This window comes from Rhinatrema bivittatum, chromosome 8, assembly GCF_901001135.1.
Source record: "Rhinatrema bivittatum chromosome 8, aRhiBiv1.1, whole genome shotgun sequence".
NCBI lineage: Eukaryota > Metazoa > Chordata > Amphibia > Gymnophiona > Rhinatrematidae > Rhinatrema > Rhinatrema bivittatum.
The window spans coordinates 27,369,624-27,396,215 of record NC_042622.1 but is presented as its reverse complement, the minus strand read 5'-3'; the positions used below and the strand labels follow the sequence as shown (position 1 = coordinate 27,396,215).

General features: G+C 47.8%; 1 protein-coding gene across 3 annotated transcripts in view; it reads right to left on the bottom strand.

Moving 5' to 3' along the window:
* Positions 1-1,547: 1,547 nt before the first annotated feature.
* ATP9A (ATPase phospholipid transporting 9A (putative)) overlaps positions 1,548-26,592 on the bottom strand; it is a 178,649-nt gene continuing 153,604 nt past the window's right edge. For 2 of the 3 annotated variants that reach the window (XM_029611231.1, XM_029611230.1), the window contains exons 26-28: positions 19,966-20,023; positions 17,168-17,371; positions 7,503-7,639 (exon numbers count right to left, since the gene is read on the bottom strand). In XM_029611231.1, the coding sequence (XP_029467091.1) occupies positions 7,503-7,639; positions 17,168-17,371; positions 19,966-20,023 (399 nt within the window). Of the gene's footprint in view, positions 7,640-17,167; positions 17,372-19,965; positions 20,024-26,592 lie in introns of all 3 variants that reach the window. The other variant, XM_029611229.1, reaches the window with a different exon arrangement.

Genomic DNA, 26,592 nt, shown 5'->3' with positions numbered 1-26,592 from the left:
AGCAGGAGGTACCGTGATGAGCAGGTACAGTAAGTAATTCCCCTGCCTTGTGCGTCTTTCTCTCTTCTCGTTTCCAGTATTTAACTCGTGATGTCACATTTATTTATTTTTTTTACATCGTTTTTACAACATGGGTGTAATATCCAGTGCATCTTAATCAAATAATCACATCCACCAGTGTTCAATAAGAGCCGCTTTATATTCACACTCTTAGAAGCAGCAGCTCCTGAGGGAAACCTCAACATTTGAAGATTTTTTTGACATGACAGGCCTGAGATTTATTACCCAAGGGATCAAAGGTTGAAAGTAAAAATGGTTTTATACCTAAAAACCCTTCCACCATGCTTGTTAAGAAAAATAGGGAAGACATATTCCCCTCCCCCCCTCCGACAGAAGGCATGTCAGGCACTCTGGGGCTTGCTGGTTCTGTGTTTCAGACGTGAAATATTCCAGTGCTCAGGTTCCATCTAGTGGACAGCACGGCCAGCGTGCGGTGGCTTTCCGCAGCTAGCAGAAGAGGCAGCAGCGAAGGGCGAGATGAAGTTATACCTCAGCATTAGCGGCAGCACGCCACAATGAAAATAAAATAATTTTAAGGATGTTGGTATTTAATCACGGTTTGCTGTGTCCCTTCAGTCCCTTTTAAGCTCCATATTCTCTCTCCCACCAAAAACCTTTATTGCCTTCTGATTTGGCATCACCAATCATTCCACCCCCTACCCGAAAATGGAAGAGCAAACTTTGCCACTATCAGATCCGTATGCTCCCCATCTTTATTTAATCCCTGATTTGGCAGTACATACTCATTGTCCAATGAGATGTCTTTTTTTCCTGTTCATAGGCCCCCCTTCTTACTGGTGGGGTACATCCCTCATATTTTGCTAAAATTAAAACAATCAGGTGTTTTTTCCAAATTGGCTGCAGAAAGACGGGGGGGCGGGGGACCTCCTAGATGAATTCAGGAGTTATTATAGCTGGGTCGCCCCAGACTGCGTCAGAGAGGCTGGCGAGGGCTGCACAAGGCCGACCTGCGTGCTTTTGTAAAGGAAAGACAAGCACCGCTTTCCGATTGGCGAGCTATTGGTGGCCCTTAAAAGGGACAGGGCCCGACTCTGAGAGGAAAACGCACCGCCTCGATTCTGACAAAATGTTTGCTTGGATCTCCAGGGAAGAGGTAAGGGAGGCCTGGACGGCTCCAGAGGGTCGCACGGCCGGTGTCCTTCCCTTCTGGAACCCAGGAAGGCCCTTCTACTCTTCCAGCCACCGATGGGGGATGACGAGTCAACCAGGAAAACAGATTTAATTGCGATCACAACCAATTGAGGATGACAAATGCCTGCGCTGTACCAGTCCCGAACGAGCCGTGCGTAAGAATGGGTTCCAGAGCTCTGTGAAGCAGACAAGTGAAGAATCTGTTGGCTCAGCTACTGGAAGACAGAGCCCATGTTCTTCCCTATTTATTCTCTGGACAAGAGGGATGGGAGAATAAAGTCATAGCCCCGCCCCCCACTTCAGGCTGTGCCACCAAAGACCACAATGCAAGTGTGTAGGAATATTTAAATGAAATGCATAAAGTCTATTTTTTTCCCTTTTCAGTTTTACATGTTTGCAACATTTAACTTCACAGAACAATAAATAAACTTGAATCCAGGATATTTACATATTATTCACGTGAGGACAAGTACAAAAACATTGGCATCACAATAAATATTGATCATCTTGTCAGCTGAATCCGTTTCCCCCCATCCCGCTGTTCAATTAACCGTCCCAGAAGCATAAAAAGTGTAGTTAGGCATTAACAGACCATATTGGCAAATCTGGAGGAAGTACTGAAATTTCCACACCGCGGCGATCCAGTGATTTTGTGATCATTTGGTTATTGCACCTGAAAGAGCTTCCCTTTTAATCATCAAAGCCGTCGTCTCATTTAAAGCGAGAACTCATCACAGCCGCTCGCTTAAAAAAAAACCCAAAAACCCAAACAAACCCCTCATAGCGGACACAATTCAGTTCCTGCGTGACGTTATACAGCATTGCATAAAACCCCTGCTGCAGAGATGAACCTTTTCCAGAAAGACTCATCCGCCCTGCAATTTGATACCTGCTACACACTGCTCTCTGCCCTCCCCTTATGACCCCCTAGCAGGCAGCCCCCATCAAGCCTCAGGGCAGCTACTTCATACCCGACTAGGGATAAGAAGGCAGACGGGGCAACAGGGACCCAGAACTTGGCACAAAACTGAGGAACTGAAGACATTGTAAAGAAAAGCTGGATGTGACCCCAGTCGGTATATAGTGCTATACAATAGTGCTGCACCCATACAGTTCTACGTACGCTTTTAGTCAGCTATGAAGTGCTGCTTTAACACTAGGCTCTTAAGCTGTACACCTGACAGGCCCTCCAGGGAGTCATGGGTTGGTTGGTGGGTTTTTTTGGCTGCCCCCAGTCGTAGCAGGCATTACTGGACTAGGTGAAAATGGCCAAAAGGCGCATCTCCATGCAATCCCATGTTGCCTGATAGCTGCGAGCCACGGACACACCTTAAAACCTCTTTTATTCTGAAAGTGTTTTAAATGAAAAGGTTTATTACTTCCCAGGCTGGACACCTTCTGGAGACAGACATAGCGGGGAAAGCAGCGATGAAAACATTGGACTGGAGGTGCGGTAAACGAGATCCCTCCCCGACAGAGCGCGCAAGGAGAGAATCTGAGGCTATTTCTTTGTAAAGAAAAAACTGCATGCAATTTGTTTCGTCGGGTGCCCTTTACGACGCTGCAAGAAGCAAATTAGTTCATCTGCAGGACACGAGCTACATTGCAGCAAGTATCAGCAGCGCATGGACGGTGGCACGGCTTCAACCAAAGCTACCTGCTAGTGCGGAGCAAAGCAAATCAGTAGGGGATAAAAATCGGCAGAGGGAGGTGGCGGGCGGGGATCAAACGTACGTCTCTCTCCTCATGATGATGTGAAGGGGGCAGTCCGGCCATGAAAGGCAGAACAGAAATAAAAAAAACTGAAGGACGTGAAAGATCTACAGTATTGCCCAGAGTTTTGTACATCAACTGAGTTCAAAGAACATCAGGAGAGTCTCTGGGCCTGCTTTTCAAAAGCATTCAAACGCATAAAATCAGGTTTTATGCACGTAAATGGTTGTTTAAAAACAGACCCGGGGGGGGAGGGGGACTGAACGTAAAAGGATGCATGTAATCTTGTGGTAGGTGATCCACGTGGGGGGACGGATAGGGATCACGGTCTTCGTTTTGCATTTATAAAGTCCGCGTATCAGTTTATGTGCACAAGGTTAAACCCTGCCTGGAGCAGTGGAGGCGGGGTACCTTTGTGCATGTGCAATTCAGGGCCTACCCGGACAATTTGTGCAGGAATTTCAAAGCAAACTGGGGCGCACAAGTTCCCTTTGAAAATCCTTGATAAAGCCTGCATGGACAATCTGCACAGAGTCTACCGCTGTTGCGGGGAGGGCTACGATTATCCTCCCTGCGACAAATCACGTTATTCGGGGGAGAGAAGTGGGGGGAGGGGGAGGCTGTCATCTTGCTGTCTTATGTTTAAAAATCAAAAAAATAATCTTCAGGCTAGCCAGTCCCGTTAGAAAGAAAGAACTCGGCAAATTGTTATCAACTTGAGCGCAGAACTCAAAGCAAAATCAGTTCCATGTGGCAGGGAGGTTGATATTCTGAATTCTCCCTTGACCGCAAAGGATGAGAGTTGATGTTCGCACAGCGAGGGCAATTTAAAAAGCCACCGTGGGTGGTTAAAAGTGATTTACCTGCATCAAGGGGTCTTCCCGCAAAAAGGATAAAAATGCGCCACAACGTGCGACGCTTTTATCTGCATTTACAGGAGATGCTCCCAGGGCACCGCTTGACAGAGGGGAGGGAATAACTCGCGCAGGCGGCATTTTCAGCTCCGCATGCGCTATTTCCCCAAGACAAAAGGAGTGCCTGCGGGGGGGGGGAGGGGAGGGGGATTCAGCGCTAGCGTATAAAGGTGCTCCGTAGCCATGGCGGGTTCTCGCGCACCTTTGCTTCGAAACCCAGGGCAGAGTTTGCAGGTAGAAAGCACTTGCCTTCTTTGTCCCAAAATGCACAGCTGAGGGGCGCAAAACGAAATGTGGTAAACAGAGAGCTGAACCGTGTGTGCGGCAGGAGTAAACCAGTAATAAATATCCGTGCGATCCAGTGCGAGGCGGCCCACCGAGGGCCTTCTCCTTTGTGGACCGCAGAGGCGGCTGCTCACTGCCTTGAGAAATCCTCCAAGTCACCATCTTGTCTTTCCATGCAGGGAAGAAAAAAATGCTTTGAAAAGCGCATGTAACATAATCATTTCCCGTTTTCCAACCATTTCTTTTATTTATCAGTGGCTGAAATTCAAGTTTAACGGGCATCCTTTTCCAATTTGCATTTAAAGTGCCTGCCGCTTTTCTTTACTTGTTCCGCGCTCTGCATTTTGCTAATATCGTCCAACAAACATTAACTGTACTGGCTCCAGAAGACAGGGAACCCTAATCCAGGTAGAGGTCCATATTCAGTCACCGTCTGGATAGCAAAGTCAGCCGGATAAACTTATCCGGCTGACTTTGGAGGGATATTCAGGATAGCCAGATAACTATTTGGCTAAATTTAGGTCAGCTCTTTGCCCCGACCAATACTGGAATTAGCCGGATAACTCATCTGCCTAACGTAACTCCTCCCCGAAATGCCCCCAAGTTAGCTGGCTAATATTTAGCTGAGTAAGTGCCCAAATATTAATTTAGTTGGATAACATCTGATGTATCCTGCTCAATGCCTCCGAGTATGAGCCTGGATGATTTTTAGGTTTGCAAACAGCATAGCCCTCCCTTAGTCTTCCGCCATGAATGGACAGGAACGGTGGACATCACTAATTATGCTGTCATCACTATTTTACCTTTCAGCAGAGGATTGCTTTCTTAATCCCAATGTGTTTTCCTCATGTAACATTTCAGGGAACCCCAGTTTTCCTTTTGACTTGGCAGTTTCCTCCTGTTCCTTTGGGCTTCTCTCTGTCAGAACCAGGGCTCGGATGTGGTGTTGTGAAGCCTTTACTGGAAACCGGCCGGGGAGGGCTTTTCCCCCCATTTTGGATCACTCCCACCCCAGTCACTGCCACAACAGGCCTGGGAAAGGAGCCACACACCCAGGGCTCCTTCTGGAATCCTACAAGCGCAGGTCCTCGGTCCAGCCACTGGGTGTCACCACTGCACAACCAAGTGGACTCCCTCCCTCCCCCGCATCCTCAAGGGCTGTGAACACGGTTTCCGCAGCATCCAGGGGAGAGGAAGCCCTGAGCCGGAAACTCTACTACCCAGGTCCCTCCGTGGCACCGCCTCCGAGCCATTAGGCCTGCCAGCAGTTACCATCCTTTGTACTGCACTATTGCCCCAGCTGGAAAGTGTGCGACACATGTGCGATACACTTTGTGCGTGGACTGAACGATCACAAAAGTAAATAGAAATAAAGATGCTGATCACTCAGACCAGCCTGGTCCATCGCTAATTTTGAGGCCCTTTTTTGTTCAAAGAGAAAAAAAAAAGGCACATTATATGCAGCAGAAATCGGTGCTTCCTGGAAGATAAGATAATCACCCTGTGTGTTTTGGAAATATGAACACAGTAGACTCATTCTGGTTCGTCTAGGAACCTCTCCTGCTTCTTATGCTGAATACAAAACATTAGTAGTTGTATGCTGAAGGCAATTACACATTTTTGTACAGTAATCAGCTCCTATTGGTCACTGCCGCCTTCCACTATCAGATTCAGGAGGCGAGCCATTGGCTCTCTTGATTAGTAGTGTTTGTGTCACTTTATCTTCAGATTAACATGCTCTAGTAGTAAGGGTCAAACAAACAAGTTGTGGATGATACCTTTTTAGTGGATTAACTTTATGCATTTCCAGAGCTCTGGGTCGGTGGACACGGGGAGGGTAATTCTGAAACAGCCAGCGCAGCGAGAAGAATTGCGTGCACACGCCCAAATTCTAGCGAGTAATATCAAAGGAAGCTTAGGCACCTACGTTCGCACTGAAAATCCTCAGGGTGTCTGGCCGAGTGCGCTCGCAAGAACGCTCACTCAAGCAAAGTTGCACCTCCTTTTCGGAGGCTGGCGTTTTAGAATCAAACAGCACACCCGGAAGCGACGACGACGCCCCCCTCCCCAGAGCAGCTCCTCTTCTTGCATGTAAAAATGAAACCAGGCTGCACACACTGAGGCAGGTTCAGAATTGCCACTTACGCGCACAAAACTGAGGTTTGCGTGCAGGAGCGGCTTTGCCAATTCAGCCCATAGGGGGCGCAGCTCTCAAAGGGCTCCTCGCAGTGGAAAGGGCTCACCTGCAGCCAAGTTTATTGACTCTCTATTTTTACCTATTCTCAACCCCAATACTGGGCCCTGCCAGGGAATGGATTTCTTTTTCTGCATCCGAGAAGGGCAGCCGCAGCCCGCTAACCATCTTTGCGATCTCGTAGCCCACCAGGGTTCCTGGGATGCCAGACTCTCCGTGGGCTTTCTGCTGTTAGGGTGGCAGAAGCATGTTTCCAGGGAAAGGGCTATTGCTGCAGTTCTGAATCTTACTTCTCCCTCCCACCCGAGACCATTCCACAGGGTTTGTACCTCAAGTGACACAGCACAACCAGCGTCTGACTAATGTTTAGCGGACATCCAGCAGATTGCAGATCGGAAAGTCCATCCACAGCCAGTGCAAAGGAAGATGGCAGCGAAACCGCTCTCTCTGAGGTCACTCTGCACCAGCAGGGCTTTTATGTTCAGCCAGGGCTTGTCAGAAGTGGGGTGCTGGTTCTTTTGGAGTTCTCGCTGGGAGACCAAAACCCCACACCCTCCACACTTCTTCATTTATGAAACAGGACCACACCGGGTGCCAAACGTGGCTAAGTTTTAAGTCTGGCTTAAAATAAAATGCAGCGGCCTTATAATCCGCCGACGTGAGGAAACACTGGTAAGAGAGTCGCATACAAATCAGGAGTTACCACTGGTGTACAATGACCCCCGGCCCTAAGTGAAAGAAAAGCCAGCGCTCGATGCTCCTGGCGCCGTTCGGCACCAGGGAGGATGTTCTAATGAGGCTTCGGTGCTTTCATTGACTTTCCTTCACTTTCACTACAAACACTTGGCGTGAGGATGGACGCCCTATGCGAGTTCAGTGAGTGACCCATTACCACAGCTGTGTTGCCCTTACTACGTCTCCCATTTTCCAAACTCTTGCTTTGTTATTCTTCTTGGAATCATTTGTAGACCAAGCTTGGTCAGTTCTCACGCCCCACCTACCCCCCGCCAGTCCCCCAAATAAGTTTGCTCACTGTTCTTCAGGTTACAGTACTGTTAAAGAGTGGCTTCCTTTTCAGCAACGGGCTGCATAATTCCATACGGTCATCAGATGTGGACAGAAGAAAGAGGCTATCGTCACCGCTGGTCGGTGGTTCTGCGAAGTTCATTAGAAAAGGCTGTGGCCTAAGATGTCAGCTTCGAGTAACTAGGTGGTGAGAACTTCCGCCTTAGGTACTTGAGGACGTAGAGGGGGAGGCAGCTGATGAGCGTGATCACGGTCACCTTCCACAAGAAGGACAGGGTGGCAATGAAGTAGATATCTGAGGTGAGGGAAAAAACACAAAAGTTAATATCAGCAGGATAGGGGGAACTGTGTTCCACAAACAGCAGAGGAACTGCACAGAGGGATGATTTCACTAAGTTTCCACCAACGCACCCCCCCCCAGACAAATACTAGGAGAAAAGCCCGAGGGAAATGCGAACAGTGACATGCCGGTGCTTTCTCAGTGCTATCTGGCATGTGCACTGCTTTGGCTTTGCTGCATAGATTCAGAGCTGGTGCGATCTTACGTCAGATCCTCAGTGAGTAAACACAGCAGTGGCAATTATACAGAAATAGAGTTAATTGGGGACTTCCACTTCTAAAAATACGTCTGTGTTGAAAGTGGACAATAGGAGGTACCTGGACAATCTCTGTAGGGCGCCTTTTTTCCCACCTTATCAATTGTAAACCAACCAGCAAACAAATAGCTTCTTGCCCAGCTGATATGCTCTTAATAAGAACATAATAGCCATGCAGGGTCAGAGCAAGGTCCATCGAGCCCAGCATCCTATCTCTAACAGTAACCAATCCAGATGGCAGATCCTATAAAGCAGATCTATTGGAGAAATTACTTACCTGATAATTTCGTTTTCCTTAGTGTAGACAGATGGACTCAGAACCAATGGGTATTGTGCTCTTCTGCTAACAGATGGGAGACTGAGTCAGATTTCAAAACTGACGTCACTAGATATACCTCTGCAGTAACCTCAGCTATTCTCTTTGAAAACCCATTGTGGATATATCTTTGCTTAAATAACTTGATTAAACTTTATTAAAACTTGAACTGGTTCAACTAATTTCCAAACTGGAGACCGCCAGTGCACTCAACCAATTAACGTCAACACCGGACAAACTGTGGGTGGCATGAACCAGGGGTAGGCCGCGGCTTACCTGTATTTGCTTAGTCTCGAGGTTTGCTATCCGATGGTCTCGTTTTCTGGGGCAGCCATGGGTGGGATGCTGAGTCCATCTGTCTACACTAAGGAAAACAAAATTATCAGGTAAGTAATTTCTCCATTTCCTAGGGTGTAGCCAGATGGGACTCAGAACCAATGGGATGTACAAAAGCTACTCCCAGACAGGGCGGGAGGCTGCTCGTGGCCCATTTAGTACTGCCCTTGCGAAGGCTGCGTCTTCTCGGGCTTGAACATCCAAGCGGTACAACCTGGAGAAGGTGTGTATGGAGGACCATGTTGCCGCCCGACAGATCTCGGCGGGCGACAGTAGCTTGGTTTCTGCCCAAGAAACTGCCTGGGCCCTCGTAGAAGGAGCCTTAACCTGTAGTGGTAAGGGCTTCCCTGCCTTGATTACTTCCTTGATCCAGAGGGCTATGGTCACCCACGAGGCTGCTTCTCCTTGTTTCTTCCCGCTGTAAAGGACGAACAAGCGATTCATTTTGCGCACCTGTTCCGATCTTTCCAGGTACCGTACTAGGAGTCTGCAGGCATTTAGATGGCGAAGAAGGTGTGAGTCTTCAGAGTCCTTAAGTTCATCCTTAGATGGTAGTGAGGTGGTTTGATTCAAGTGAAACTCGGAATCCACTTTCGGTAGGAAGGAAGGAATGGTGCGCAGCTGTATGGTTCCAGGCGTGAACCTAAAAAACGGTCCCCTGTGATGTTCTATCTTGCGGATGACCTTGCCCAGTAGTGGCCATGGGGGGAAGACGTAAAGTACGTCTTCCTCTGGCCAAGACTGGATTAGAGCATCGATTCCTTGGGAGTGTGGCTCTCATCTGCGGCTGAAAAACCTGGGGACTTGGGCACTGAGATGGGTGACCAGTAGATCCATGGCTGGGAGGTCCCAGCGATTTACTATCATTTGGAAGGATGTGGTCGACAGCGTCCATTCTCCCGGGTCCAGGCTCTCTCTGCTGAGGAAGTCTGCTGAGACATGGTCTTTTCCTGCGATGTGGGAGACTGCGATCCCTTGTAGGTTTATCTCCACCCATGCCATGAGAGGGTCTATCTCCAGAGATACCAGCTGGCTCCTGGTTCCTCCCTGGTGGTTGATGTAAGCAACTGTTGTCGCATTGTCCGACATTACTCGAATTGCTTTGCTCTGAGTCTGTGGCTGAATCGCAGGCATGCTAGTCTGACTGCTCGAGCTTCCAGGAGGGTTATGTTCCATTCTGCCTCTTCTTTGTTCCATTGTCCCTGGGCTGTCAGTTCCTGATAGTGGGCTCCCCACCCTCGCAGACTCGCATCCATGGTGAACAAGGTCCATTTCGGTGGAGATAGGCTTAGGTGTTCTTCCTGTAGCCACCACTGGAGCTGAGAACATACCTCTGCTGGTAGTTGGAGGCGAATTGAGTAGTCCTGGGACAGTGGGTTCCATCATGACAGTAAGGAGTGCTGGAGCAGTCGCATATGGGCCCTTGCCCACGGGACAACCTCCAGGGTTGATGCCATGAGGCAGAGGACTTGAAGATAGTCCCAAACCTTGGGGCATGCATTGGTCATCAATTGTCGTAATTGTTCCATCAGTTTCTTTCTCCTCAGAGGAGGGAGGAAGACCTTGTTCTGTTTGGTGTTGAAATGGGCCCCCAGGTACTCTAGTGATTGAGAGGGCTGCGGAGTGGTCTTGCCCGTGTTCACGACCCAACCAAGTTCCTGCAGTAGGCTCTTGACTCTGGTCATCTGCCGGCTCTCTTCCGAAGACTTTGCCCTGATCAGCCAGTCGTCCAGGTAAGGGTGTACCAGGATCCCTTCCTTCCTCAGTGTTGCCACCACGACCACCATGATTTTGGTGAAGGTTCTAGGGTCGGTTGCTAGGCCGAAGGGTAGCACTTGGAACTGGTAATATTGACCCATATCGCAAAGCGCAGGAAACGCTAGTGATCCTGATGGACTAGGAGGTGAAGGTAGGCTTCGGAAAGGTCCAGGGAGGTTAGGAACTCTCCCGGTTGTACTGCCATTATTACGGAGCAAAGAGTTTCCTTGCGAAAGTGTAGTACACGCAGATGACGGTTGACGTTCTTGAGATCCAGGATGGGCCGGAATAATCCTTCCTTCTTGGGAACGATAAAATAGATGGAATAGCGCCCCATATTTTGTTGGGGTGAGGGAACCGGGGTTTGCATTCAGGCTGAGTACTCTTGTTAAAGTGTTTTCTACTGCCAGTCTCTTGGTGTGTGAGTGGCAGGGTGACATCATAAATTTGTCTTGAGGGATGCTGCGGAACTCCAGAGAGTAACCTTCTCGAATGATGTTTAGTACCCATTTGTCCGATTTTATCTCGACCCATCTTTAGTAGAAGAGGGCAAGTTGACCCCCTATATCCTCTTCCTGTGGATGGGTCGGCCCATTCTCATTGTGGTGCACGGCTGGAGCCTGCCCCCGGGCCTGCTCCTCTCTTGGGTCTGTCGGTTCCAAAAGGGCTGGGACCTTCCGAAGGGATGAAGTGATTGGAACTCCGAGTTCCTGTAGGGTCTAAAGCGCTGCGATCCTCTGCCCTTGTTTCTTCTGGGGGAGGAACGCGGAGATCTTTTACTCCTATCTTCCGGTCACCGAGGCACTGGGGATTCGCCCCATTTGCTGGCTAACTTCTCCAATTTACTTCCGAACAAGAGCGACCCTTTAAAGGGCATTCTTGTGAGATTCACTTTAGATGTCGCATCCGCAGACCAATTCCGTAGCCATAGTTGTCTTCTGGCTGCCACTACCGTGGCAATGCCCCTGGCTGAGGTGCACATCAGGTCTGAGCTTGCGTCCATCAGGAAGGCTGCTGCAGGTTCCATCGTCTCACCGGTATACGTTCTGGAGTTATTTGCCTCTCTTGAGAGGAGCAAACAGGAACGTGCCCCACCAGTGCACAGCAGAAAGCAATTTGCAGTGTCTGTCCTGAGTATCCTTCAATGCGTTCCTTGGTCGCTGGTTCTAGAGGGTATAGGGCTTCCAAGGCTTGACCCCCTTTGAAGCTGGCCTCCGGGGCATCCCACTCCAGGTCAATCAGCTCCTGGGTGGTTTCCATCATTGGAAAGTAGCATAAGGCCTTACGAAGGGACACCAAGATGGGGTTCTTCTTTGGTTCTGCCATAGAGTGCATGCCTGGAATACCCAGCGTCTTCAGAGTCTGGGAAACAAGGGCTGGTAATTCGTCCTTGTGGGAGAAGCGAAGCATGGTTCAGTATGGTTCCATTCCTGGAGGGATTTCTCCTTCTTCCAGGGAGTCACCCTCATCTGAGGTGTCCGGGTCCCTGTCAGGGAAGTTCTTGGTTAGGCGAGGCATGTCTCGAGGCATCCTAGTCGGGCCGGGAGGATCTTGTGCTTCCGGCAGGGGTTGAGCCTGGGGCACAGTCGGGGCTGATTGTGCCTGATCGAAGGCTTGCAGCCCTTGGAAAAATTCCAACCAGGAGAAGGTCCCTGGGTCCATGTTAATCCCAGGGAGAGTCGGCGTAGGGGCCCCAGAGGTGCCCTCCTGTAGGGAAGCCATCTCGGAGATGCATAGATCCAGGGGAGCTATTGTCAATAGTTCTGGAACCATCTCCCGACAGTAAGGGACCAGGCTTTGGTTCTCCCTGGGCTTCTTCGCAACGTTGACACAGATAGGACTCCAATTCAGGCTGCGCGGCTCTTATGTGGCAGGCTGTGTAAAGAGAGTGCCTTCTTGGGCGCCGGTGCCATTGGCTCTGTGTATTTGCGCGCGTGCAGTTGCAAACGTGGCTGTGCGTGTAGTTATGCGCATGGGTGTGCTCAGTTGTGCGCGCCGTTGTGCGCGTCTTTATTGGTCGCGCGCAAGTTAGGGCCATCAGCCGCTTGGCCTGCCCCGCGCGTACCGCTGGTCGAGAAGGGAAGATGGCGCCGACGACCGCCCGTAAGATGGCGCCCCCGAGGGTCTTCACATGTCCAACCAAGGCTGCTCTACCCGATCGGTGCTCCCTTTTAACCTCACTGGAGAAGAATTCGGTATGGCAGTCCGAGCTCTGGAGACCAGAAACCTGAATTTAAAGATTTTTTTCTTACCTGGTCTCGGTGCTTAATGATCGTGTGCTGGACGGTCTCCAGCTGCGGGGGGGAGAGGAAATTACTTTCACCGCCTCACTCGTTTCTGCACCCGCTGCCTTTCAGCCACACTGGGGGCTAAGTCCACCCCGGAAACTGGCTACCAGACTAAGGCACACCTCTGAGGGATATCAGAGATCAACCTCAGGAGTTCTCAACTGGGGGAGACCCTTAGGTATCACCGCAGGAGAGCGGGGCTTGATTTTCTTTAAGGTAAATTTTGTTTCTTCTTTGCTGTAATTTTTAGCACTATTCTACTGTGTGGGATAGTGTCCATATCTACTAGGAGACGGAGAGATACTGAAGAGCTGAAGTTTCTGCAGGGTTATATCTAGAGTGACGTCAGCTTTGAAATCTGACTCTGTCTCCCATCTGCTAGCAGAAGAGCACAATACCCACTGGTCCTGAGTCCATCTGGCTGCATGCTAGGAAATTCCAGTTACTCACTCCCAATGATAGCTATACCTTTCATTACTCTCTCTGGCTAATAATGTGTAATGGACTTTTCCTGCAGGAACTTGTCCAAACCTCTTTTAAACACCACTATGTTCGTCGCCTTGACCAAGTCCTCTGGCAACAGATTCCACAGCTTTATAGAGCACCAGTTGAAAAAGTACTTTCTTCTACAATCTGTTTTGAACCTGCTGATTGCTTAATTAATTATTATTTTTTTTCTATTCTGCTTTTCAGCACTCCAAAGCCGATTACATTCAGGTATTGTGCGTAGTCCCCTATCCTCAGAGGACTCACAATCTAATCTAAATGTTAGTTTCATGGAGTGTCCCTTTGGTTTTAGTACAGTTTGAGAGAGTAAATGACTGTTCTTTATTTAGCCTTCCACCCCACTCATGATGTTATAAGCTGCTATCATGTCTAGAGATGTGCATCGTTTTTTGTGTTCGTGTCGTTCTTTGTTTTTCGGCCGCCATGGAAAATGTCGTTTTTTTTCGGTTCGGGTCTTTTTTTTCGCGAAAAATCGATTTTTAGTTAGTGCGCGCTAACTCCCCATTAGTGCGTGCTAATCAGAAAAACGAATTTTTGCGAAAAAATGGGAAAATCCTGATTTTTTTCGGGCTCCCCGAAACATGCCAAATTGGACAATTTCGTTGCAATTTTCCAATTCGGCAAAAACGAATGCACATCTCTAATCATGTCCCCTCTCAGCTGTCTCTTTTCCAAGCTGAAGAGCCCTAGCCTGCATGGCCACTCATCCTAGGAAAGATTTTCCACCTCCTTTATCATTTTTGTCACCCTCCTCTGTACCTTTTCTAGCATCTTTCCTGTATGCACACAGTATGGAGGCACTGTGATATTCTCCGTTTTCTTCTCCTTTCCTGTGCAGATCATTTCTAACGTTCTATTTGCTCTTTGGACCACCCCTGTGCACTGAGCCGAGGACTGGACTCCAAGGTCCTTTCCCTGGATAGTGACTCCCAATTCAGAACACCCAGCATCGTGTACCATAGGTGGGATTATTCTTTCCTCTGTGCATCACTTTGCACTTTTCTCCTTTTTTAATTTTAACAGGGACAATAATTGTTTCTCTGAGACTGCTCACCCCAAAATGGTGCCCACAGTGCAACAAAAATTCTGTGCAAATCTGACTATACAACTTAGGGTAACGTTGAAAAGAGGATTATTTATTGTATTTTTTTCTCTGAAGTTTAGTTCTACGGGGATTTTCCTTTTAGTTTGTTACAATGCAAACTTATAAAAGACAGGAACATTACTGGGCCAAGAGATTCTGTAAATCACTCTCCATATGCACTTAAAGAATCCTGCTGCATATAGAGAGCAGTCCATGTGGGATAAAAGAACCACAAGTTGTGGGTGAGACCTTTTGATTGTGACTAGCTTTTGCGAGGCTATGGAGGCATGGTCACCATGCTGGATTTAGGCACAAGCTGCCTAAGCTATGCTTTGGGGCCTGAGACTATCGGGAATGAATTAAAATCTGAATTCTACTGATATAGAGCTACTAATTAAATTAATGTATTTTGTATGAAGAATTGCTTTAAGTTATTACATATTTAGCTTGAGGGAAGGGGTGGTTATGAAACCACATGCTCCACTGCCTCCCTGCCCCCCACTCCCAGAGAAGTGTGACTTATCTCCTGGGATGTGTACTTCACTATCAATTCACATAGGCAAGTGAATAATTCTGATTTTCCATGAGGTCCATATTCAAAAGCATTGAGCCGGCTTGATCAGAAGTTAGCAAGCTGCATGAATATTTGGGGAGTTATCCGGCTAATGAGATAGCCAGCTAAATTAAGGGCATAACTGGGAGGAGTTGAAGAGCTGGCTACATTAGCCGGCTAATGCCGATATTCAGAGTTAGCTGGAGAACTAGGCCAGCTAAGTCTGGTCAAGCCATAGACCCATCCCAAAGCTGGGCGGCTATATTCAATAGTGCCGCTGCTCTTCCATATTCCTTCTTTAGCAAATTAAAATTTAGCTAGCCATATTCCAAAATCTTGTGGCCTGGCAAAGCCAAGCAGTTTTAAAATGTGCCGCAAGACACTGGCAAGAGGAGACGATACCTTTCATCAACATAATCCAAGCAAAAGGCAGCTCTAGCAATGGTGGCTGGGGGTACTTCACACACCGGGCTGCTGCTCTTAATGCTTTGAGACAGAACAGTTGCTGGCATTTACAAAAAGAGAGAGACGTACAAGCCTATGCATGTCCTGCTGGGCTAGGGATTGGGGTTTTTAAAAAATATTGTATTATGTACTTTTGAATGCATTTATTATGCATACGTATTTGACTTCTACTTGATTAATATTGTAAACGGCATCGCGTGGTTCTTTAGTGAACCAGAAAGGTGGCATATAAACACTCAGATTAGATTTGTATTTTTTTTTTTTTTATAAATGCAAAAAAAAAAATTACTGAATTAAAAAAACTTTACATTTTTCTGATAATGCTATGGGGGTCCTGTTAAACTTCACATAGCTTAAGGCCTCAGCATTTCTTAATCCTTCTCTGGCTAGTCACATGTGCATTAAGTTGCACCTGGTCTGTTGACGTCTCTTTCTATATATATTTGCATCCAGATGCCAGGACAACGAGGGAGGCTCCCGTGGATCCAGACGCAGGCGTTTTCAGCGGCTCCCAGGGACCGAGCATTTGGGTAGCAGATCCCAGTTAGGCTGCGTTACACTCGCCCTGTGTCAGAGACCACCTTTAAGTGAGGACGGGACAGCGGTGGTGGTGGTGGTGGGGTGACGGTCGCTGCCTTCACCTGGCTTTCTGAAAGGCAGCGTGACAGCGGGGGTTACCGAGAGACTGCCAGGGAGAGCCGCGGTGGCCTGGTAACTCGAGCCGGGTTGAAAGCAGGGAGGTGGCACACTGAGGGGCAGCACTTCTGATCTGTCAGTCTATGAGAGCAGAGGGATCTTTTTCATTTTAGATGAGAAAAAAAAAAATCACTAAATTAGCCCTCACCCCTACTCTGCATTAAGCTTACCTCACTGATAACACAACCCATACATTTTACGCGAATGCTTCTGGGGATGCAGCATCGATTAAGTGCACACACAAGTCTCTGCTAAATTGATAAGAGTGTGGCCGCATATTTAAAATTATACAGATAGGGAGATGATGAGCCGATTAGCTCATCCCCCCTTTATTTTCTTTAAAATTATTTTCCGCCTACATTAACAATGTTATTCTAAGCGGATTACAATTGGTCTTTAACATAAAATTATAAACAAAATAAAACAAGCAAATTGCCATATCATTCTGCAACATGTTGATAAAAAAAAAAAATTTCAGCTTCCACTCAAAAAGGCTTCATAAAATAGAAAACCCTTAAAGCTTTTTCCTGAACATTTTAAAATCTTGTATTAATCTGATATCCTCCGGAATGATATTCCTTTATACAATAATTCCATAATTTAGTGTGGCCTTGCTCCTGCCCAAACAGTATCAGTATCTTGGGAGGGTGGTGTTGAGGTCAGCACGCTGGCCTTTTGCAGTGGGGTGCAGGGATGCTGACCCTACTCCAAGACCAGCAGTCCCTACCTGGCATGACCATTCTCCCTAAGTATATAAAGGATCCTGATCGGGCCCCCGCCCCCAATCCATACCTCAAGCTTTCCACCCCTACCCAATCCAGGCTTATCCATCAACGGTTGGGTGCCCAAGTGGAGGAAGGAGGGATCAGGGGTTGATGATTAGCTGAGGAAGTTGGAGGGGGGGGGGAGAGGGGAATGATAGTAGAGAGGCCTTGCAGGGATTCCACTTCTTCATCTCCCCCAATAAGATTGCTCATCTGGTCACAGAAGTATTTTTCTCCCCATGCTAACCGACCTTTAAACTTTTGGAAGTGGAGCTTACCCCTGTGGGGGGGCTTGAGACCACCAGCTCATTTCATATAGGCCACCTTTTAAAGTCCCTAATGACCTGAGAACCAGTGACCTAGAGGTGAAAGTGTCCATTGATCCAGCCCAGCCATCGCCTCCCCCCCATTCCCCAACCAGTCTGGCTTTTAGTAATAAATACGTAGACCGCAACCTTACCGATAAACTCATGCAAGAAGACCAGGGAGGCCACGTAGGAAGTCAGGCTCAGCAACTCCGCCACGATCATTAGCCAATGCCACGTTTGGATTGTTAGGGCCACCATCAGTAGCTCGGTGAGAATCAAAGCCGTGAAGGAAATGGCTACGATGTGGACAAACTCAGACTCAAAAAGAAGCAGCGCGCCATACATAATGATGCTACCTATTGGGGTAATAGAAAGAGAGGAGAGAGAAAAATCAGGATTCTGGGAAAAATAATATGAACAATTGCCCGCTAGCCAGAGTAGGTGACCGCTTCAGAAACCATGGTCCACGCTAACGTTTATAACTAAATACAGAGGGAACAGTCTTGGGGGGGGGGGGGGGGGGCGCGGGCTAGGGTGTAAAGCATAGGACTTTGGTGGGAGAAAGACGACCTCCTGATACTTGTTCTATCGCAGACTCTCTTGGTGGACAGTTTAACCAACTGTGGATGAATGATAACATTGGGTTTTTTTGTCTCCTATCCTCATAGGAAGCTGTTGCGATAGCACAAGTTCTAGGAACAGGACACCTAGTTTTGGCACAGAGAGCAGCAACAAGAAAGACCAAGGCGGGGACCAGGACATCAAAGTGCTTCTATCTGAGGAGGGACTCAAAAAAACTAAGCTTGGACAACAGACTGAGGAGAGACATGAAAAATGATGTTTAAAATCATGAGAAGTGCGGAAGTAGTAGAAATAAGAAATTATTATTCATTAGGTCTCATAATGCAAAACCCTGGGGGTAACCTGATGAAGCCAGGAGGCAGCAGAATTAAAACAAGCAAAAGAAAGTACTTAACAGAGAATCTGCTCTTCCCAGGTCTTAAAACAGGGTAAGTAATTTAAATTGCAGAATTTACCTTGCAAAATGCACTGTCAAATTGAAGAGGCAAGTAGCATAACTAGGTCTGACAAGGGAGTACAGTACATAAATTGCTGGAAGATAAATCAATCACAGAATATTTAACGTAGAGGTCCGTGGTTCAGGCCACCCCGCAACCATGGCAGCTAGAAACTGGGAAGGTATGCCGGGGCTGGATCACTCTACAACCCAGCCCACCTCCTCCTCCGTTTCCTCTACACTTTCTGTAATCACCCACTACTTCCCAGAGTCAGAAACAGGATACTGGGCCAGATGGACCTCTGATCTGACCTACAGGCCGATACAGTACAGTGTGCTCCGGCGGAGCGCACAACCCGCGACTGGACGCGCGTTTTCGACACGCTAGCTTTACCCCTTATTCAGTAAGGGGTAATAGCGTGTCGAAAATGCGCGTCCAACCCTCCGAACCTAATAGCGCCCGCAAAATGCAAATGCATGTTGATGGCCCTATTGGTTATTCCCGCGCGATTCAGAAAGTAAAATGTGCAACCAAGCTGCACATTTTACTTTCAGAAATTAGCGCCTACCCAAAGGTAGGCGTTAATTTCTCCGGGCACCAGGAAAGTGCACAGAAAAGTAGTAAAAACTGCTTTTCTGTGCACCCTCTGACTTAATATCATGGCGATATTAAGTCAGAGGTCCCGAAAGTTAAAAAAAAAGTAAAAAAAAATTTGAAATAGGCCAGCAGCTCGCGGGATAAAAACCGGACGCTCAATTTTGCCGGCGTCCGGTTTCCGAAGCCGTGGCTGTCAGCAGGCTCGAGAATGACGCCGGCAAAATTGAGTGTCGGCTGTCAAACCCGCTGACAGCCGCCGCTCCTGTCCGAAAAGAGGCGCTAGGGACGCGCTAGTGTCCCCTAGCGCCTCTTTTTACCGCCGGCCCTAATTTAAATTAATTAATTTACTGTATCGCTCGCACAGGAGAGTGTCCTGGGCGCTCGCCCGCTCTCCCACGATTTTCACCGTATCGGCCTGTAAGTGTGGTAGTTCTTAAGTGGCAAAAGGAAACCAAGTCGTCAACACTGAGGTGACAGTGAAAGGTGTCATCATTGTAATTCACGGAGATCTTGCTTGGAAGAAAGCTGTTTTGCATGTGTGAATTACTTTAACAAGTGGTGCTATCTATGACTATACCTGTCATTAATTTTATTTAAATTTGCATCTATGTCCAATGACCCAGAGGATGCCTGGTCTGCTACTTATTTTGTCTGCCTAGGATTTAATAAATGACCACCTTATATCTGATAATCTTAAGGCACTCAAACAGGCTGATAAAGGCAAGAAAGATGCTTGGTTGCACAGGGAGAGGAATAATCAGCAGAGAAAGGGAGGTGATACTGCCCCTCTATAGGTCCCTGGTGAGACCTCACTTGGAATACTGAGTACAGTTCTGGAGAGCGCACCTTCAAAAGGATATAAACAGGATGGAGTCGGTCCAGAGGGTGATCAGTGGTCTTCATTCTAAAGCATATGGGGAGAGACTTAAAGATCTAAACATGTGCACCCTGGAGGAAAGGCGAGATAGGGGAAATATGGTAGAGACGTTCAAATATCTCAAAGGTTTCAATGCACAGGAGGTGGAAAGGAGAATCTAGAATGAGGGGGTCCTGAGATGAGGGTGAAATGGGGTAGACTCAGGAGTAATCTTAGGAAATATTTCTTTACAGAGAGGGTGGTGGATACATGGAACAGCTTCCCGGTGGAGGTGGAAGAGACAAAAAACAGTATCTGAACTCAGGAAAGCATGGGATAAATATACAGGGGATCTCTGAGGGAGTGATGGCAATTATAAAGCTAAATTAATTCGGTGGGAGGGCAGACTGGATGGACCACAGGTTTTTTTTCCGCAGTCTTGTTTCTATGATCATAAAAGGTGGTTTTAGTTTCTTACCTTGGTAGATACTTATTAAAACCCATATGAGAAATGTTTTGTAGGATAAAGGCCGTCCCTAGTAAAAAGACAAGAGGAGGTCTTAATTGCATGTGGAAGTGATAAAAAAAAAAAAAATACAACTGACCGACAAACACTGCTGTCAAACAAACCTCTACAATGTGGGTTTTATAATAATCTTGTGCATACCTCTGACCCACACAAGTAATTACCCTGTTAGCCCCATATATTAAGAATACAAAGTACTGGCAAAGAAAACCATAAAAAGATGTGCAGATGTTTCACATTTGCAGCTAAACTTCGCCTCACAACAATTCCATTTTGACCAGATTCTCTCCTCCAGGTCTGAGGTTTGCGCTTTCATCATCTGAAAAATTCCATCATGTCAGTAGAAAGGTGACCTCGCCCTACCACAGCAGTGACAACTCTGGAGTATCATCGCTATAGTAAGTAGGAAGAACCACAGAATGCAGCACCATGCAAAAAAAAAAAAAAGGTCCTGATTTAAAAAAAAATAAAAATAAATAATTTCAGGGCACACAATATACACCCACAATGTACTCGCTCAGGGCCGTGTATACTGTGCGTGTGTATTGTGCCAGTAAATTAGCTGCTGAGGGACAAAACAGAAGCTCATACATTGAGCATCCATTTTGGAAACCTGCACACACAGGGCACTTATTTATTCACTGCTTTACTTACTGCTGAATGGTCAACTCACTGTCATATGTCAGTGAAAAGGACCAATCGAGAACAGCCCTGCCCGGGGGGGGGGGGGGGGGGGGGGGGGGAGGAAGCTCTGGCCAGGCTATTGTGGACGCCCAGGAGAGGTGGATGTGCACGTGATCAAAAAAACGTGCATCCACTAAAATTTAGCCAGATAAAAAAAAAATGCGTTTTTAGGCGTTTTGGGGAGGAGTTAACTTAGCTGATTTTTTTTTTTTATTATAACTGATTAAATTAGTTGGAAAGCTTTAGAGCTGCTTCAGAGCTGGCTTAAAGTTATCTGGTCACACAAGGCTGGATAACTAAAAATACTTAACCAGTTATTTCCAAATATAGCCGGTTACTTTTTTTTTTTTTTTTTTTTAATCATCTGGCTACATGAAGCTGGCTAACTCTGGGCTAGTATATTCAGTGTGACATTCTTCCTGCTGAATATAGGGATACATTATCTGGCTAACTTTGGCCGGATCTTCTCCACTAACTGGCTTACAGAATATTGGCCCCCCTGATGTCACTAAAGGAAGCCCCATCCACATAAGTTTGTCTAGGGCCCTGTAAGTGGTTAAAGCAGCCCTGGTTAAGTGATAGAGAAATTCAGATTATGAAGGGTTACTGCTAGGCCCAGCTCACTCTGTTCAACCATTGTTCTGATTTTGACATGTTCCATCATGAATCAGTCTTACAGGAAATTCTCTTTTGAAGGCCTGTTGGTGCTGCTACAAAAGCAGTAAGGCCATGAATTACCCCTAAATCTTGTGCATGTCCTATCGGGTCCTTCCTAACCTTCACTGACACAGAACAAACCTCATAGGCATCAGACCACCATGGCAGCCATGTGCTAGTACATATAAGAATTGTTGCTTTTTATTTTCTTAAACTGCATTTAGAAAATAGAAATAACAAAATAAGATTACATAATCAGAGGGCAGAAAGAAAAGGTCCCTAGCATGCCCAAAAAGCAATGCAAAATGAAGAAATTACTTACCTGATAATTTAATTTTCCTTAGTGTTGACAGATGGACTCAGGACCAGTGGGATGCACCAAAGCTACTCCCCAGCAAGGTGGGAGGCTGCCCCCTGGTACAGTCAACACCGCACGTGCAAAGGCTGCATCCTCCCAGGCCTGCACATCCAGACAATAAAACCTGGAACAAGCATGTAAGGAGAACCACGTTGCAGCTCGGCGGATATCGATGGGAGACAATAGCAAACTTCTGCCCATGACACTGCCAGACCCCTAGTGGAAAGAGCCCTAACCTGAGTAGGCAACTGCTTTACAGCATCCACATACATGGCCATGACCACCTCTTTAATCCAACAAACTATGGTAGCCTGCGAAGCCGAGGGCCCTGCTTACTCCTGCCATGGAGAACAAACAGGCGATCCGTTTTTCTAAAAGACTCAGACATCCAGATGCCATACAACAAGATGCTTAACATCCAAGGAGTGCAAAAGGCGAAACTCCTTTGCATCTCAGAACTTACCCAGGGATGGCAAGGAGATTGATCGATTCAAATGAAAATTCGAAACTACCTTGGGCAAGAAGGATGTAACAGTATGGAGCTTTACTGTCCCCAGAGTCACCTGAAGGAACGGCTCCTGGCAAGGTAAGTCCTGCAGCTCAGAAATCCAAGGTTCAGAATACAGTCTTCAAAGTCAACAACCGTAAGGAAGGCTATGCAGTGGTCGGAACGTAGGGCCTGCCAAATAGTCCAGCACCAGATTAACACGCCACAATGGAACTAGTAACCTCAAGAGAGGCCTAAGGTGCTTCACTCCCTTCAAAAAATGGGCCACATCAGGATAAGACCACAAGGAAACACCATTCACCAGGCCTCTGAAACAGGCAAGAGCTGCAACCTGCACCTTCAAGGAATTAAGGGCCAAGCCTTTATTCAATCCATCCTGCAAAAAATCCAGAATGAGAGGGATCTTAACTGAATGAGGAAGAACACCCCACTCCTCACACCAGGCCTCAAAAACTCTCCAAACCCACACATAAGCCAAGGAAGTGGAAAACTTGCGAGTGTGGAGTAAAGTGGCAATCACCACAGAGGAATAACCACACTTTAACAGGCGAGCCCTCTCAAGGGCCAAACCGTAAGATAGAATCGAGTCAGGTCCCTGTGAAGAACCAGTCCCTGCTGAAGCAGATCCATTTGCAGAGGAAGATGAAAGGGGACCTCCATGAGGAGTCGTTGCAAATCCGCATACAACAGATGCCTGGGCCGGTCCGGCACCACCAGAAGTACTAGCTCCCTGTGGCTTTAGATCTTGCGAATTATTGTGTCCAACAAGGGCCACAGAGGAAAGGCATAAAAAGCAATCTGATTTCTGGCCAGATCTGTACAAGAGCGTCAATTCCCAGGGACCACGGATCTCTCTTACAACTGTAGAAGTGAGGAACCTTCGCATTTCGAGAAGTTGCCAGCAGGTCTAGGAATGGAAGGCCCCCAGTGATCCACAATCAGCTGAAATGCCTCGTTAGACAACACCCACTCTCCTGGGTCCAGACACTCCCTGCTGAGATAGTCTGCTCTTACATTGTCTTTTCCTACAATGTGAGAGGCTGAGATCATCTGCAGATGACCTTCCACCCATTCCATCAGTTGGTCTATTTCCTGCAACACTTGCAGGCTCTTGGTTCCTCCCTGGCGATTGATATAGGCCACTTTCGTTGCGTTGTCAGACATCATGCAAACCGCTCGATTCCGCAGCCTGTGGCTGAACTGCAAGCATGCCAGCAGTACCGCTCAGGCCTCCAGGCAACTGATGTTCTAGTGGGGCTCTTTGGCATTCCAGTGCCCTTGGGCTGTTAACTCCAGAAAATGAGCCCCCCAACCATGGAGACTCGCATCTGTCGAGAGTACCAACCAGGTCAGAGAGGACAAGAGAACTCCCTTTCTCAGATGATCCTCCTGCAACCACCACTGGAGGCGGGAGCAGATTTCCATCAGCAAGTGGAGCCTAACTGCATAATCCTGAAACTGTGGGGTCCAACAAAATAGCAGACAGCGCCGAAGAGGATGCATATGCGACCCTGTCCATGGAAGCACTTCCAGGGTAGCTGTCATCAAGCCGAGTACCTGTAGGTAGGACCACACTGTTGGGCATATGATGTTCATCAACTGACGTACTTGAGACATCAATCTCTGGATATGACCTTCTGGTAGAAAAACTCTGTCCTGTCCCATGCTGAACCGGACCCCTAGATACTCCAATGACTGGGATGGTTGAAGATTGCACTTGGTCAGGTTTACCACCCAACCAAGCTCCTGCAATAAGGAGATCACCTTGTGTGTCACTAGGCGGCTCTCTTCCTGAGACTTTGCTCGAATCAACCAGTCATCCAAATACAGGTGGCACCAGGATTCCTTCTTTTTGCAAGGCCACGCTACCACCACCATAAACTTGGAAAATGTTCTGGGAGCAGTGGCTAGACCAAAAGGCAGCACCCGAAACTGATAATGGTGCCCCAACAGCGCAAAGCATAGAAAGTGTTGGTGTTCCAATTGGATGGGAATATGAAGGTAAGCCTCTGACAGATCCAAGGAGGCCAGAAATTTCCCTTGACTGCACCCACCATTATTACAGAGCTTAAGGTTTCCATTTGAAAATGAGTCACCTTCTTGGGCACAACAAAATAAATGGAATATCGCCCCATACTTTGAGACGTGGGCACCGGTACCACAGCCCTCAGTCTGAGGAGCCTTTGAAGCATGAACTCCACTGCCTGCTTCATCTATGGGGAGTGGCAAGGGGATACCATGAACAAGTCCCGAGGAATATTGCAAAATTCCAGTGCATGACCTTCACATATCGCCTCTAGGACCCACTGGTCCAATGTGATCTTGACCCATCTCTGATAAAAGAGAGAGAGACGTCCCTCTATTCCCTATTCCAGAAAGTGGGTTGGCAAACCTTCATTGGGAAGCTTGCTACCTGAGCCCGCTCCTCTCTTGGGCTGCCGGGAACAAAAGGACTGAGCCCTACACCAAAAGGCCAAGTTCGCTGAAAGGTCATCCCTCTGTAGGGAGAAAAAGTCTGGAACCCCAGAAAACAACCCCTCATATCAAAGATGTGCTACAACTGTTTCTTATCCTCCGGCAACCAAGGCACCGGAGTCTCACCCCAGTTATTGGCCACTTTCTCCAACTCACTCCCAACCAAGAGCAGGCCTTTAAAGGGCATCTTGGTAAGATTGGCTTTGGAAGCTGTGTCAGCGGACATTTCGCAACCAGAGTTGACGCCTGGCCGCTATCACCGAAGCCACTCCTCTGACCAAGGTACGGACCAAATCACAACCTGCGGCTGCTAAAACTGCAGCAGAAGGCTCCATAACTGCTCTGGAATTCCCTCCAGACTCATCATGCTCTTGAGAGAGAAGCAGATAAGATCTCGCCACTAGGGTAAAACAGGAGACAATCTGTAAATTCATCTCCACTGCCTCAAAGGCTTGCTTAAGAATAGCCTCAAACCTTCTATCATGTACATCCTTCAAGGCCGCGCCTCCCTCTATGGGGACAGTCATCCGCTTAGACATGGCACATACCAGAGCATTCACTTTGAGAAAACGTAAACGCTCTCTCACAGCCGGATCCAGGGGGTTCAGGCTTTCCAATGTCTGATCCCCTTTAAATTTTGCCTCTGGGGCGTCCCATTCCAGATGACTCAATTCCTGGACGACATCCATCAATGGGAAAAAAACAAGAGGGATTCTTCCTCGGTACTGCCATAGCATCCGAACCAGGAAACCCAGCTGTTTCAAGGTCTGGGAAATCAGGGACGGCATTTCATCTCTATGAAAGAACCGCAACACGGTTTAATACAGTTCCAGCTCTGGAGGAACTTCCCCATCTTCCAGGGAATCAGGATAAACCTCATCATCAGTGCCAACCGGATTCCTGTCAGGAACACCCGCAGGGAGCCAAGATGAGCTCCAGCGCTTAAGCATAGGACTGGAAGAAGGAGGAGCCTCCGGCTGAAGATCAGACTGGACAGCAATGGAAGTGGAGGACTGCGCCTGAGGAAAGGCTTGTAAGCCTTGAAAAGATTCCACCCAAGAAAAAGCAGCCGGGTCCAGACCAAGCCCAGAAAGAACTGGAGCTGGTTTCACAGAACTGCCCTCGCCAGCGGAGGAGGCAGTCAAGGGAGAACCAGGATTTGATGTCCCCCCAGTCAAGGCCGTGACCAACCCATCATCAGAATGGGAAGAGCCAGGCTTAGCAAAATCAGAAGAAGACTACTCTCCCTGAGCGACTGAGCGGTGCTGACAACAGATTAGAAACCAGGACATGCTGAGAAGCCCTAATATGACAGGCAATACAATCAGGAAGATGGTTAAGCTTCTTGCTTACCGGCGCCATCGCTGTGATAAACGTGCGTCAGAACGGCTCGCGCTCAAAAATGAAATGCGCCCAAAAGAGAAGCACCTAGAAGAAAGCACGGCAAGGTGCAAGCATAATCTGTGTGCCAAGTTAAGCGCGTAAAAAAGTTTGTGCATGTAAAATGCATGCCCAAAACCGGAGCGCACAATGCACACACAGAGCCCACACACTGCGCACACTGACAGTCTACAGAGGGCAAAACACACACAAGAGTGCACGAAAACGGGCGCCAAGTCATACCACATGGCATTCAAGAAAAAAGCCTAAGCCTAGCCCATCAGGGGCTGCTTAACCAGCCAGGCTGCCCAGTTCCCCAACTCCAACGAGAGTGGGAATGAATGTCAGCATGGCGTGCTGAGGACGGAGACCAGAGGAAGTCCCGAAACCCCTTCTAACTGTCTCTGATTCAGGTAAAACTTTCTCCTTTTTGTTTAAACCTTACCTGAGCTCAGTGCTTACCAGCTGAGTACAGAGACAGTCTCTGGTTGCGGGAGGGAGAGGGCATCTGCCATGT